We start from the raw sequence: 14,675 nt of genomic DNA, 5'->3' as shown, positions 1-14,675 counted from the left end.
AGTACTGAGAACCCGAGCATGGTAGTGCCCGCTCATCACTAGTTACAAGTACTGAGAACCTGAGCATGGTAGTGCCCGCTCATTGCTAGTTACGAGTACTGAGCACCCGAGCATGGTAGTGCCCGCTCATCACTAGTTACCAGTACTGAGCACCCGAGCATGGTAGTGCCCGCTCATCACTAGTTACAAGTACTGAGCACCCGAGCATGGTAGTGCCCACTCATCAATAGTTACGAGTACTGAGCACCCGAGCATGGTAGTGCCCGCTCTTCACTAGTTACAAGTACTGAGCACCCGAGCATGGTAGTGCTCACTCATCACTAATTACGAGTACCCAGTACCCGAGCATGGTAGTGCTCGCTCATTACTAGTTACAAGTACTGAGCACCCAAGCATGGTAGTGCCCCCTCATCACTAGTTATGAGTACTGGGCACCCGAGCATGGTAGTGCCCGCTCATCACTAGTTACGAGTACTGAGCACCTGAGCATGGTAGTGCTCACACATCACTAATTACGAGTATCCAGTACCCGAGCATGGTAGTGCTCGCTCATTACTAGTTACGAGTACTGAGCACCTGAGCATGGTAGTGCCCGCTCATCACTAATTACGAGTACCCAGTACCCGAGCATGGTAGTGCCCGCTCATCACTAGTTACGAGTACTGAGCACCCGAGCATGGTAGTGCCCGCTCATCACTAGTTACGAGTACTAAGCACCTGAGCATGGTAGTGCCCCCTCATCACTAGTTATGAGTACTGGGCACCCGAGCATGGTAGTGCCCGCTCATTACTAGTTACGAGTACTGAGAACCCGAGCATGGTAGTGCCCGCTCATCACTATTTACTAGTACTGAGCACCCAAGCATGGTAGTGCCCGCTCATCACTAGTTACGAGTACCCAGCACCCGAGCATGGTAGTGCCCGCTCATCACTAGTTACGAATACTGACTACCTGAGCATGGTAGTGCCCGCTCATCACTAGTAACAATCGATGTAGTTCTTGAAGAAAGGTGGCCCAGTCATGGTGGATGATGTCCAATTCTATTTTTTTAGGAGGAAAGAACCTTTGAAGGACTCACTTCTCCTGAAGAATTATATAGTTTGGCCCAAGGGTCTTACCTATGCCGATATGTCCCCTTCATGGAGCCGCCTCCTCAATGATTACAACTACTGATTTGTTTTGCATGTGAATAAGTTTCTATCACTAGAAAACAATGCAAAACCTCATGATTCATCATTCTTCATGTTCCTTTCTCGCCCCAACCAGGCAGCACAATGGACAATCAGCAGTTTGGAGCACATCTTGAAGTGCACATGATAAGTCCACATAGGCCACCGGTCATTTGTGACCTTCAGTTTTCTTACTCACCTCCTATCCAATGTAAAACAAGGTAAGATGCCTGAATGGATGAAAACACACTGATCTATAAACTAGACATATATATAAATATATAACATGTGCAGTAGATATTGAGGAACCGTAGACATCAATGTTTTTTAGACCAACCACCATGGGCCACTTTAGCCCCAATGATGAGGAACGTCCTGGTGGACGACCGAGAGTGGTTGTTGTTCTGGAGATCGTCGATGCTGCGCACAACCTCATACTGGTGAATCCACGAATTTCAGCTAAAGCATAAGCAGACATCATGGGGATTTCCCGTGAACGTGTTTTTCTCATTATCCATGAACATTTGGACATGAGGAAGCTGCAAAGTGGGTCCCCAAATGTTTGACACCAGATCAAAGAAGCAGCAAGTGACAACTTCCCAGTCCATTTTTCAACGTTTCCGGACTGATAAGAACTTCCTGGATCGACTGGTCACTATGGATGAGACCTGGATTTATTTTTATGACCCTGAAAACAAGGAGCAGTCAAAAGAGTGAATGCAGAGTGTTTCTCCTCGTCCAAAGAAGTTCAGAGTGCAAAAGTCAGCCACTAAGATGATGGCGTCTGTGTTCTGGGATAAGAAGGGTGTGCTGCTAGTGGACTACCTTCAAAAGGGTTCCACCATCAATTCAAGGTATTATATTGAACTTTTGGACCAATGGAAGGCAGCTCTGAAGACCAAAAGGTGCGCCAAGCTGTCCAAAGGAATCTTGTTCCTGCAAGACAACGCCTCCGCTCACACTGCACAAGCGACCACGAATAAACTGGCAGAGCTGGGCTTCCAGCTGGTTGACCACCAACCTTATTATTACCTTATAACACCTCATGGTACCAAATTTCACACCATTTCTGCTCCGGATGCCTGGTTTGAGGCACTACTGAAATCCTTCTTTTTGCTAGGCTTACAGAACTTGGAATACCTGTGCAAGAAGTGTGATGACATCAGTGTAGAGTGTGTGGAATAAATGGAAAGTTTCATCGTCCTATCTCGTTTCTTTCTGGGTAAAGCCAAAGACTAATCAGCAGCCCCTTGTATTAGGAATGATCACAGTAGGAAGGATCTCAATAGGTTACTCACCACCAAACTAACGGAAGGCTCTTGGGTTATGTTGGGTGTGTAGTACTGGATTTTGTACTATTTTTGATGAATAGGTGGAAAACCAAAGTTCAGGGGATCGTTGACTTATTTGAAGAACATACATCTTGTACCCAAAGTGGATAAGAAGTTCAGAAGGTGGCTAGATGCCAAACCACAGCAGGACAGTGTTCAGTCCAGTATACCTATATCACTGGTGGACACAGACAGGAAAGGGCCCCTGTGCAAGAACAATATATGGGCCCTTAGCAGCCTAAGAGCTCATACATTCCACACTTCCACCATCTTTGGAGATAGAAATGGACTTCCTCCTAACCTCTTGGGCTCCTGTTCAGCCACACAGGTTCCACAAATAATATATCTGCCCATGGCCTATATTATGTTCTAAGGCATGGTGGATAAGCATCCATCGGATGTTGACTTTGAATAGACCCTGCCATGTTTCCTTCATTCAGATTGAGGAAGGAGTTTAGAAGGCTGTCTTGTTGTGACACCCCTATCATCTCCACCATCAAAGAAATCTGTATCGCCAACTGTCATGGCAGAGTTGGGATCTGCTCAGGCTACAGATGCTGACACTCCTTCTCATAACTTCTCTGATGTCTTTGATCAGGATAGGCACACTTGGGACTGATCACATCTATTCCCCTCCTATATATGCTGGCTAGACCCTTCCTTGTATGCCAGCTATAGTTTATCTAAGCTGGTCTAGTGAGGAGTGGGGATCCATACAAACTGGTGGATGTAGTACTTGTTGCTGCTGTGTGTCGTTGTGCAGTTTTGTTGCAACCTTCTGTCGTGGGCGGGGGGTGCGCTGCTCGACCGCGCTTGCAGCTCGGGTCCGGCTGCTGCTGCTGTTCGGTGGCTCGAGCGGTGGGCCGGATCCCGGGACCTCGAGCGGCGCTCCTCGCCCGTGAGTGAAAGGAGTGGTCTGTTGGGGTTTGGGATGTCGGTTTGTGACGCCACCCACAGTGTGTGGTGAGGTTGGGGCACCACCGCTGCTCTGTACGGGGATCCCGGGAGCGATGACAGGGAGCAGCTGGGATGTTTCTCTCCCCTCCGTGGGTAGGGGGATTTTGGTAGACCCGGGGCCCGGAGTTGTTGACTGTAAGGTGGATTGCGGGGCTTGGCCAGGTGCAGGGTCGCGGGGGTGGCAGCGCAGTGCCAGACGGCACGGTGGTACTTACTCAGCCAGTAACGTACACGGAGTCTCTGGTAAAACAAACGGCTGGATGGACGAGTCCCACAGACGGCTGCGGCGGTCACTCCCAGTACGTTGGCGGTAACTGTCTCTCCCTGCACCGCTGTTGTGTTCTCGGCCCCGATGGCTTCCCACCGGTAACCCGCTCCCCAACGGTGTATTTGCCGGAGGAGCCCCTTTTTGCCCGCAGGCGCTGGCCCTGGGAACTCTAGCTGTGGCGCTAGCTGTATTTCCCTTCACGGTTGAGCGGTTGCCTTTAGTCGGGTCTTTGCTGCTGGAAAACCCCAGAGGTTCCCGTCGCTCACGGATTTGACCGGTTTAACGGCGACTCCAAGCCTGGTCGGGGTCCGTAGGCGGGCCACCGCCCGTCCCCGGTCCTTACGGTTGTGCATCAATCGGCCTTGCCTGCAGACGGTCACCACCGTCTGCCAACCTTGCTCGTAAGTGCCCGGGCCACGTACCCGGACACGGTCAGTCTCCTCCACTACCACTTCACTCCTCTCCTTTCTGAACTGAACTCCTTTTTCCGCCTCCAGGACTGTGAACTCCTCGGTGGGTGGAGCCAACCGCTTGGCTCCTCCCCACCTGGTGTGGACATCAGCCCCTGTAGGGAGGCAACAAGGATTTTGTGTGTGGGGCTGATGTGCCTAACCGGGGTGTGGGGTGTGTTGTTGCAGTACCTGTGACGACCTGGCTTGTCCAGGGCGCCACATTCCCCCTTGGTTAAACGCAGACCGTCCGCGGGCTGCTCGTCCATCACCGGTTTTATTTTCACAACTGAAAAAGTAGAAAAAATATGTAAAACACAAGCATCACTTTATAAAACTTCCCATAATGGGAGGCACTTTCTTATAAACGTTACTAACATTTTTCAACGGTAATTGCTTCCGCTCTCCCCCCGCCCAAACAACCTGGCCCTGATGCTGCCCCTAAGAAAATGGGCAGCCCCCCTTGCCCCAGTCCAGAACCAAATTGCCTGAGCGGGTACGGTCTCTTTCAGGGGACCCACGTCCATGGGGACCACTGAACCCCCGGAGGATTGCCACCGGTTACGGTAGTGGCGGGCCTGGGCCATCCCTTTGCTCCAGGCCCATCCTCCCAAATCAGCCTCTCCTGAGGCGGTCACGGTAACAAGCCAACATTTTTATTTACATGCCACAAGTTTGTGGTTGCCCTGCGAGTTCTCGGGCTTGTCCATAAGTAGTTCCTTACGCAACGGTTGCAGAAGGTCCCTACGGGGACTAGTTGCCGGCAACGGCCGGTTCAATCACTGTGCAATTCAGGTAAACAACGGTGGATTCCTTTTCTTATCATTCAGTTACATTCTTATACACTCAACAACATACAGCGGTGCTGGTGGTCCCAACGGGGACAACTTGCAGCGGGGGACCGCTGCCATCACTCCAGATCCACTCCACCTGGCGGGGGAGGGGGCTGGGTTGGTGCTTGAGGCTCCTGGCCTCCTCTCAGCCTAGCAACCAGAGCAAACCAGCCCCTCTCCCCGCAGTGCCGGGTATAGGTTACAAGGTCGCCGGGGAACAAGTTGCGGCCTAGGTGATCCTCCGGCAGGCGGTCATTTACGTCCCTCCGGGCTATAAAAACTTCGGCCTCCAGGCCCGGTTCGAAAATGAAGCCGTATCCCCTACGGACGTCGAACCTCCTCACTTGCCCCTCGTACCTCGGGCCCCGCACTCGGAAAGTGGCCCTGCGGAGGTTCTCTTTCTCTCTTATTGTGCGGGCTACCAGCTCCGCCTTCCTCTTCTCCCTCTCCACGATTTCTTGGCCCAGCGGTGTCGGCTCCCTGTCCTAGTAAGGGGCTATTGCGGGCCCCTGCGCACGGGTCGGGCCCCGCAAGACCTCCTTTACGCTGCCTATTACTGCTGTTCGGGGTGGGAGGTCCCGCGGTGTCATGGCCTGGGGTGCTGCTTCACAGCAACGACCCGGCGCAGCCTCAGCCGAGGCGTGGGGGATGGGTACAGGGATCCTCTCCTGCTTGACCTCTGTCTCTTTCTGCACGGGGCAAGCTGCCGGAGTCGGTTCGGGCCTAGGCACGGTCACTGCGTGTGCCTCCGGGACATCTCCACTAACGGGCTCGGCTTTTGGTGTCTTCCAGGGGAGCGGTTCCGGACGGTCACGGGCCTCGGCTGCAGGTCGGTCCGCCTGGGCGGATTGGCAGGGTACCGCTACCGGTTGCGGTGGTAGCGGGCCTAGTGGCGGGGCAGCAGCAGCCAACACGGGCAGCGGGGGAGGCAGCAGAGCGAGCGGGTGCAGACAGGGCTCCTCAACCGCGATGGCCGACCCTATAGGGATACAGGGGCGAGGGTCGCTTACCCGCTCTTCCAAAACTTTCTCCACCTCGCGTCTCTGTATGGCCGCCACCACATCCGCCATGTCGGCTTCCCACTCCTCCAAGAGGAGCTGCACTCGGATCTGCAGTCAGCTATGCAGCTGAGCGGTCCGGACCTCCACCCACGCCGCGGTGCCGGGCGCGGGTGTGGTGCCCTCGACAAGCCAGGACGTCACAGGTACTGCAACAACACACCCCACACCCCGGCTAGGCACATCAAAGTCAGACAAAATCCTTGTTGCCTCCCTCCAGGGGCTGATGTCCACACCAGGGGGTGGAGCCAGGTGGTTGGTCCCACCCACCGAGGAGTTCACAGTCCTGGAGGCGGGAAAAGGAAGGCAGATCAGTTTTGGAGTTGAGGAGTGAAGTGGTAGTGGAGCAGACTGACCGTGTCCGGGTGCGTGGCCCGGGCACATACAGCAAGGTTGGCAGACGGTGGTGACCATCTGCAGGAGGGGCTGATTGACGTGAACCGTAAGGACCGGGGACGGGCGGTGGCCCGCCGGTACCAGAACGGGGAGCGAAGAGAAGCCAGCACCATTCGGCAGTGCCTACGGACCCCGACCAGGCTAGGAGTTGCCGTAAAACCGGTCAAATCTATTAGCGAAGGGAACCTCCGGGGTTTCCCAGCAGTCAAGACCCGATTGAAGGCAACAGCTCAAACCGTGAAGGGAAGTACAGTCACCACCAAGGCTACAGTTCCCAGTGCCAGAGCCTGCGGGTAAAAGGGGCTCCCTCAGCCTCCTTCCAAGCTGGGGAGCGGGTTACCGGTGGGAAGCCACCAGAACCGAGAACATAACACCGGTGCAGGGAAAGGCAGTCACTGCCAACCTACCGGGAGAAGAACCACCGCAGCCGTCTGTGGGACCCGTCCATCCAGCTGTTTGTTTTACCGGAGACTTTGTATTCATCATTGGCTGAGTGAGCACCACTGTGCCGTGCGGCACCGCGCTGCCCCCGCGACCCTGCACCTCACCAGGCCCCGTAACCTGCCTGCCATCCCTCCCTCACCGGGCCCCGGGACAACCAACCCCCCTACCCACGGAGGGGAAAAACAACATCCAAGCTGCTCCCTGTCATCGCTCCCGGGATCTCCATCCAGAGCAGCGGTGGTGTCACAACCTCACCACCACCGTGGGTGGCGTCACGGACAATAAATCCCCAAAACCATTCCCCTTTTCACTCACGGGTGAGGAGTGCCGCTCGAGTCCCCGGGATCCGGCCCACCACTCGAGCCACCACCGAGGAGCAGCAAGCGAAGCAGCAGCAGCGCCGGACCTGAGCAGCCTACGACAACTTGGCGTCACGAACAGGATCTTACCGCTCTGATGTCTGGTAGGGGTGCGCCTTGTGACCGCCGGAGGTGTCCGGCCGAAAATTTTGAGAAGCCGCCATTTTGGACGCGAAAAGTCCCCGCTCGTGCGTCTCCTCGAGCAGTGGAGGCGCGAAAGCCGAAACCCCGCCCCTGTAGAGGAGGAGCCGGAAAAAGACTAAGGGGGACGGATGGCGTCTGGCCGCATGTAGCTCGTGGCTGTGGAAGCAGGGACGCCAGGACTCTGCGATCTGCTGGTTCCTGGAAAGTACCGGTACCAACATGTCCGCCCCGTCCAGCTACGCAAAGGTTACGGAGCCGGTGCCCGGAACAGCGGCATGGCTCAGGGCCCGAACGGCGGGGATCTGCCGGCGCTACCGGAGTCAGATATGTCTGCTGATGGAGCAGTGGACCGCGGAGGTGGAGGAGGTAGCTGCGGTCGCCCAGGTGTACGGAATGGAGGCCATGATGGAGGAGCTGGTGAGTGACCCACGCCCCTGTGTGCCTGAGGGACCGGCCGTTGCGGCTGAGGGACCCGGTCTACCCCTGGCCCCCATGCCGCCTCTGTCTTCCCTGCCCGTGCACCCTGCTGCTGCTGGTCCGTCTGACGTACACCCCCTCGTAACGGTAGCCGAAAGAGTGGTGAGCCCGGAGACTGCGGCAGCTGGCGGCAACCCGCCTGGCGCAGGGGCAGATGATAGTGACTCCGGACCTGACACAGAGCCTGTTTCGGAGGAAGACGAGGGAGTCGTCGCCCTGTATGGCATGGAGGCCACTTACATCCCCCAGAGCGGAAATAACGGATACCGGGCGGCCCTTCCTCGTCGCGCCTGCTACGCGCTAGAGGGGCTGGTACCCGTGTTCTTCCACCCAGGGCCGGGTGAGGAGTACGAAAGTGAACAGTGAAGTCAGCGGAGCCCCTCTGCAAGTTGTCCCCGTTGGGACCACCAGTACAGATAGAAGTTTGAATGATAAGATTGATCAACCGAAGTTTATCTGATTGGAACCGTGATTGAACCGGTTGGTGCCGGCAACTAGTCCCCGTAGGGACTTTCTGCAACCGTTGCGTAAGGAACTTCTTACGGACAAGCCCGAGAACTTGCAGGGCAACCACAAACTAGTGGAATATAAATAATTGTTGGCTTGACACCGTTACCGCCTCCGGAGAGGCTGATTTGGGAGGATGGGCCTGGAGGAAAGGGATGGCCCAGGCCCGCCACTACCGTAACCGGTGGCGATCCTCCGGGGGTTCAGGGGTCCCCATGGACGCGGGTCCCCTGAAAGAGACTGAACCCGCTCGGGCAACTTGGTTCTGGACTGGGGTCAAGGGGTGCTGCCCACTTCTTAGGGGCAGCATCAGGGCCAGGTTGTTTGGGTGGGAGAAGAGCGGAAGCCGTACCGTTGAGAAATTTTGTGATTTTTACATGTTTGTTACCGTTTTCTATCTTTTACAGTTAACAAAAATAAAACCGGTGATGGACGGGCAGCCCGCGGACGGTCTGCATTTTACTAAGGGGGAATGTGGCGCCCTGGACAAGCCAGGACGTCACAGGTACTGCAACAACACACCCCACACCCCGGCTAGGCACATCAAAGTCAGACAAAATTCTTGTTGCCTCCCTCCAGGGGCTGATGTCCACACCAGGGGGTGGAGCCAGGCGGTTGGCCCCACCCACCGAGGAGTTCACAGTCCTGGAGGCGGGAAAAGGAAGGCAGATCAGTTTTGGAGTTGAGGAGTGAAGTGTTAGTGGAGCAGACTGACTGTGTCTGGGTGCGTGGCCCGGGCACATACAGCAAGGTTAGCAGACGGTGGTGACCGTCTGCAGGAGGGGCTGATTGACGTGAACCGTAAGGACCGGGGACGGACGGTGGCCCGCCGGTACCGTATCGGGGAGCGAAGAGAAGCCAGCACCATTCGGCAGGGCCTACTGACCCCGACCAGGCTTGGAGTCGCCGTAAAACCGGTCAAATCCGTTAGCGAAGGGAACCTCCGGGGTTTCCCAGCAGTCAAGACCCGATTGAAGGCAACAGCTCAAACCATGAAGGGAAGTACAGTCACCGCCAAGGCTACAGTTCTCAGGGCCAGAGCCTGCGGGCAAAAGGGGCTCCCTCAGCCTCCATCCAAGCTGGGGAGCGGGTTACTGGTGGGAAGCCACCAGAACCGAGAACATAACACAGGTGCAGGGAAAGGCAGTCACTGCCAACCTACCGGGAGAAGAGCCACCGCAGCTGTCTGTGGGACCCGTCCATCCAGCCGTTTGTTTTACCGGAGACTTTGTATTCATCATTGGCTGAGTGAGTACCACTGTGCCGTGCGGCACCGCGCTGCCCCCGCGACCCTGCACCTCACCAGGCCCCGTAACCTGCCTGCCATCCCTCCCTCACCGGGTCCCAGGACAACCAACCCCCTACCCACGGAGGGGAAAAACAACATCCAAGCTGCTCCCTGTCATCGCTCCCGGGATCCCCGTCCAGAGCAGCGGTGGTGTCACAACCTCACCACAACCGTGGGTGGCGTCACGGACAATAAATCCCCAAAACCATTCCCCTTTTCACTCACGGGCGAGGAGCGCCGCTCGAGTCCCCGGGATCCGGCCCACCGCTCGAGCCACCACTGAGCAGCAAGCGAAGCAGCAGCAGCGCCGGACCCGAGCGTGGTGAGCGCAGCGTCCCCTCCCGCCCGTGACACGGGGGCTACGGTGTTGCTGGTCGGACGGTGCATCGCTGCGGCGGCCTCTTCCAGGAACCAAAAGATGGCCGCAGGGTCCTGGCATCCCTGCTTTTATAGCCACGGTCTACATGCGGCCAGACGCCATCCGTGCCCCCTTGGTTTCTTTCCGCCACCTCCTCTTCAGGGGCCGAGCTTCGGCTTTCGCGCTTCCACTGCTCGGGAAGACGCTCGAGCGGTGACTCTTCGTGCCCAAGATGGCAGCTTCTGAAAATTTTCGGCCGGACCCTCCGGCGGGACACAAGGCGCAACTCTACCAGATGGCAGAGCGGTAAGATCCTGTTCGTGACGCCAAGTTGTCGCGGGCAGGGGGTGCGCTGCTCGACCGTGCTTGCGGCTTGGGTCCGGCTGCTGCTGCTGCTGCTCCTCGGTGGCTCGAGCGGTGGGCCGGATCCCGGGACCTCGAGCGGCGCTCCTCGCCCGTGAGTGAAAGGGGTGGTCTGTTGGGGTTTGGGATGTCGGTTTGTGACGCCACCCACGGTGTGTGCTGAGGTTGGGGCACCACCACTGCTCTGTACGGGGATCCCAGGAGCGAAGACAGGAAGCAGCTGGGATGTTTCTCTCCCCTCCGTGGGTAGGGGGATTTTGGTAGTCCCGGGGCCCGGAGTTGTTGACTGTAAGGTGGATTGCGGGGCTTGCCAGGTGCAGGGTCGCGGGGGGCGGCAGCGCAGTGCCAGACAGCACGGTGGTACTTACTCAGCCAGTAACGTACACGGAGTCTCTGGTAAAACAAACGGCTGGATGGACGAGTCCCACAGACGGCTGCGGCGGTCACTCCCGGTAGGTTGGCGGTAACTGTCTCTCCCTGCACCGGTGTTGTGTTCTCGGCCCCAATGGCTTCCCACCGGTAACCCGCTCCCCAGCGGTATATTTGCCGGAGGAGCCCCTTTTTGCCCGCAGGCGCTGGCCCTGGGAACTCTAGCTGTGGCGGTAGCTGTATTTCCCTTCACGGTTGAGCGGTTGCCTTTAGTCGGGTCTTTGCTGCTGGGAAACCCCGGAGGTTCCCGTCGCTCACGGATTTGACCGGTTTAACGGCGACTCCAAGCCTGGTCGGGGTCCGTAGGCCCTGCCGAATGGTGCTGGCCTCTCTTCACTCCCCGGTCCGGTACTGGCGGGCCACCGCCCGTCCCCAGTCCTTACGGTTGTGCGTCAATCGGCCTCGCCTGCAGACGGTCACCACCGTCTGCCAACCTTGCTCGTAGGTGCCTGGGCCACGTACCCAGACATGGTCAGTCTCCTCCACTACCACTTCACTCCTTTCCTTTCTGAACTGAACTCCTTTTTCCGCCTCCAGGACTGTGAACTCCTCGGTGGGTGGAGCCAACCACCTGGCTCCGCCCCACCTGGTGGGGACATCAGCCCCTGGAGGGAGGCAACAAGGATATTGTGTGTGCGGCTGATGTGCCTAACTGGGGTGTGGGGTGTGTTGTTGCAGTACCTGTGACGACCTGGCTTGTTAAGGGCGCCACACTTCCTGCTCTTGCTTTTCTCCTGAGTGTATCATTGTTTGTTCCTGTGAGTTTTCAGTGTGTCAGAGTTTAGGTTTTCCCTTGTCTGTCTTTATCCGTGTTTCCATCTCACTTCTGCCCTTTCCTTCCCTAGTGGGAGGGGGGAATCAGATTAGTTCTGGTCAGCAGCATAGCCAGGCACGAGACTCAGGCACCTCCACCATTAGGGGTAACCCTGATGTTACGAATAGCATAGGCACCTCTAGCTTAAGAGGCAGCATAGGAGATTCTGACATTGTGACAAAAGCTCCTGCACATAAATGCAAAAATTAACTTTCACTGCACGTGTCTATAGATGTCAATGGCCTCCTGGAAACTGAAATTTCCTGTCTGACAGTTGTCCACCTCAGACAAGAAAATATAATGTAGTAGAGCAAAAATCCAGGCATCTGAAGGAAATATCAGCATTAGGAATATTATTTGACACATCCTGTAGATATATTTAAAAGTCTCGTTCATCTCTTTGTGACAGACAAGTGACACATCGAGAAGACTCCTATGAGCTGCAAGTGTTCTATGATGGACGAGCGGTCATACAGACATCAGTGATCACATATAAAGTAAGACAGATGATAGCGGTATATAACTATACACCATGACCTAGATGTGACCAAGGGAAATGTGAAAGTTTTGATGTTCCTAATGATTACCATCTTTTATTTGTAATCAAGTGTACTATTATATGCTTGTACATAGGGGACAGTATTATAGTAGTTATATTCTTGTACATAGGGGGCAGTATTATAGTAGTTATATTCTTGTATATAGGGGCAGTATTATAGTAGTTATATTCTTGTACATAGGGGCAGTATTATAGTAGTTATATTCTTGTACATAGGGGGCAGTATTATAGTAGTTATATTCTTGTACATAGGGGCAGTATTATAGTAGTTATATTCTTGTACATAGGGGGCAGTATTATAGTAGTTATATTCTTATATTCTTGTACATAGGAGGCAGTATTATAGTAGTTATATTCTTGTACATAGGAACAGTATTATAGTAGTTATATTCTTGTACATAGGGGCAGTATTATAGTAGTTATATTCTTGTACATAGGGGCAGTATTATAGTAGTTATATTCTTGTACATAGGGGCAGTATTATAGTAGTTATATTCTTGTACATAGGGGGCAGTATTATAGTAGTTATATTCTTGTACATAGGAGCAGTATTATAGTAGTTATATTCTTGTACATAGGGGGCAGTATTATAGTAGTTATATTCCTGTACATAGGAGCAGTATTATAGTAGTTATATTCTTGTACATAGGAGCAGTATTATAGTAGTTATATTCTTCTACATAGGGGGCAGTATTATAGTAGTTATATTCTTGTACATAGGGGGCAGTATTATAGTAGTTATATTCCTGTACATAGGAGCAGTATTATGTCACGGCCAGGTGTACGGGCAGGCCCAGGAGGTGGATCCACTGGACCGAACTCCTAGATGGTAGGAAAGAGTCCGGCAGCTGGAACACTAGAAACAGAACAGTCCTTGCACACGGGAATAGCGGAGAAGTCCCTGGGACCACGGAGTTATGGGTGGTGGTCCGGGTGACGCAGCTCAGGTTCGGAAGCCGAGATGATGTCAGGCGGGGTCCGGAACCTTGGGAGCAAGATGACGGGTCACCGCAGGGATCCGAGATGGTGCGGACTGTCAGGATGGCAGAAGGACAGCGTTCGGGGTTCAGGATACGGCAGACTGGATGGCGAGGCAAGCACGGCTCTACAAAGAGAGATAGGTGAGTACATGCACTGAAACACCAGGAGACCTGACTCCTAGCTTAGGGAACACGAAGATCAGGCCCCGCCCCCTTGGACAATACGCCCCTTTATACCCTGTACCTGATTAGCCTCATTACCTGTTAATGGACGCTGGCCCTTTAAGAAAGGGTCAGTGACCGCGCGCGCGCCCTAATGCGCATGCGCGCAGCCCGGGTGCCAGAAGCCAGGGAAGGAGGCTGAGAAGAGGACGCAGGGGAGCCGGCCAGGGCCTGGGAAGCCGTCGGGCGCCGCGATCGGGGACCAGGGGGCCTGGGAAGGACGGGGACCGGAGGCTGGAGAGCGGGGAGCGTGGCAGGTGAGCCGGGGAGCGGGGCTGAGGACCCGGGGAGCGGAGCAGAGGACCCGGGGAGGGAAGCCAAGGACCCGGGGAGCGTGACAGTACCCCCCCCCCCCCACGCCCCCCTCCCCGCAACCGGGACATGAAGGCACGGATCAGAGGAGTGCCCACGTTCTCCCTGGGCTCCCAGGACCTATCCTCAGGACCATACCCCTCCCAGTCCACCAGGAAGAACTGACGACCTCGAACGGTCTTCATGGCCACGATATCCCTTACCGCATAGATGTCGTCATCGGCAATAGGTGGAGGAGCCGGACTGGCAGCAGCGGAGAAGGGACCAAGGACGACCGGCTTGAGCAGGGAGACGTGGAAAGAGTTGGGAATCCTCATCGTGGCCGGGAGCTGTAGCTTGTAGGAGACCTCATTGATCTTGCTGAGGACCTTAAACGGCCCGATGTAGCGAGGACCCAGCTTGTAGGAAGGTATCTTCAATCGGATGTACTGGGAAGCAAGCCAGACCAGGTCACCAGGAGAGAAACACGGAGGGTCCAGACGCCTCTTGTCAGCGTGTTTCTTCATCCGCTGGGAAGCGCGTCCAAGGGACGCCTTGACAGAGTCCCAAATGGTAGCGAAGTCACGGGCTACAGTATCAGCCGCAGGGACATCCGAAGAAGGGGATATAGGCAATGGAACGGAGGGCTGAAGTCCGTAAACGACATGGAAGGGAGATTTGGAGGACGACTCACTGATATGGTGGTTATGTGAGAATTCAGCCCAAGGCAGAAGCGTGGACCAGTCGTCGTGATGGGCGTTGACATAGTGACGTAAGAAGGATGTCAAGATTTGATTGACCCTCTCCACTTGGCCATTAGACTGAGGATGGTAAGCAGAAGAAAAGTCCAGAGTCACTCCCAGATGCTTGCAGAGCGCCCTCCAGAAGCGGGAGGTGAACTGAGTTCCTCTGTCGGACACGATGTGGGATGGAAAGCCATGCAAGCGGAAGATGTGATGTATATAGGCTTCCGCGAGT

At 55.3% G+C, this 14,675-nt stretch overlaps 1 protein-coding gene across 1 annotated transcript in view; it reads left to right on the top strand.

Annotated features, from left to right (window-relative positions):
- Positions 1–14,675, top strand: part of PKHD1 (PKHD1 ciliary IPT domain containing fibrocystin/polyductin) — an 832,619-nt gene that overhangs the window by 12,659 nt on the left and 805,285 nt on the right. The window contains exons 3-4 of the mRNA XM_075341622.1: positions 1,268–1,391; positions 12,055–12,142. Of these exons, the coding sequence (XP_075197737.1) occupies positions 1,268–1,391; positions 12,055–12,142 (212 nt within the window). The remainder of the gene's footprint in view (positions 1–1,267; positions 1,392–12,054; positions 12,143–14,675) is intronic.

This window comes from Anomaloglossus baeobatrachus, chromosome 3 (genome assembly GCF_048569485.1).
Source record: "Anomaloglossus baeobatrachus isolate aAnoBae1 chromosome 3, aAnoBae1.hap1, whole genome shotgun sequence".
Classification (NCBI taxonomy): Eukaryota; Metazoa; Chordata; class Amphibia; order Anura; family Aromobatidae; genus Anomaloglossus; species Anomaloglossus baeobatrachus.
This window is presented reverse-complemented; position numbering and strand designations above follow the sequence as displayed.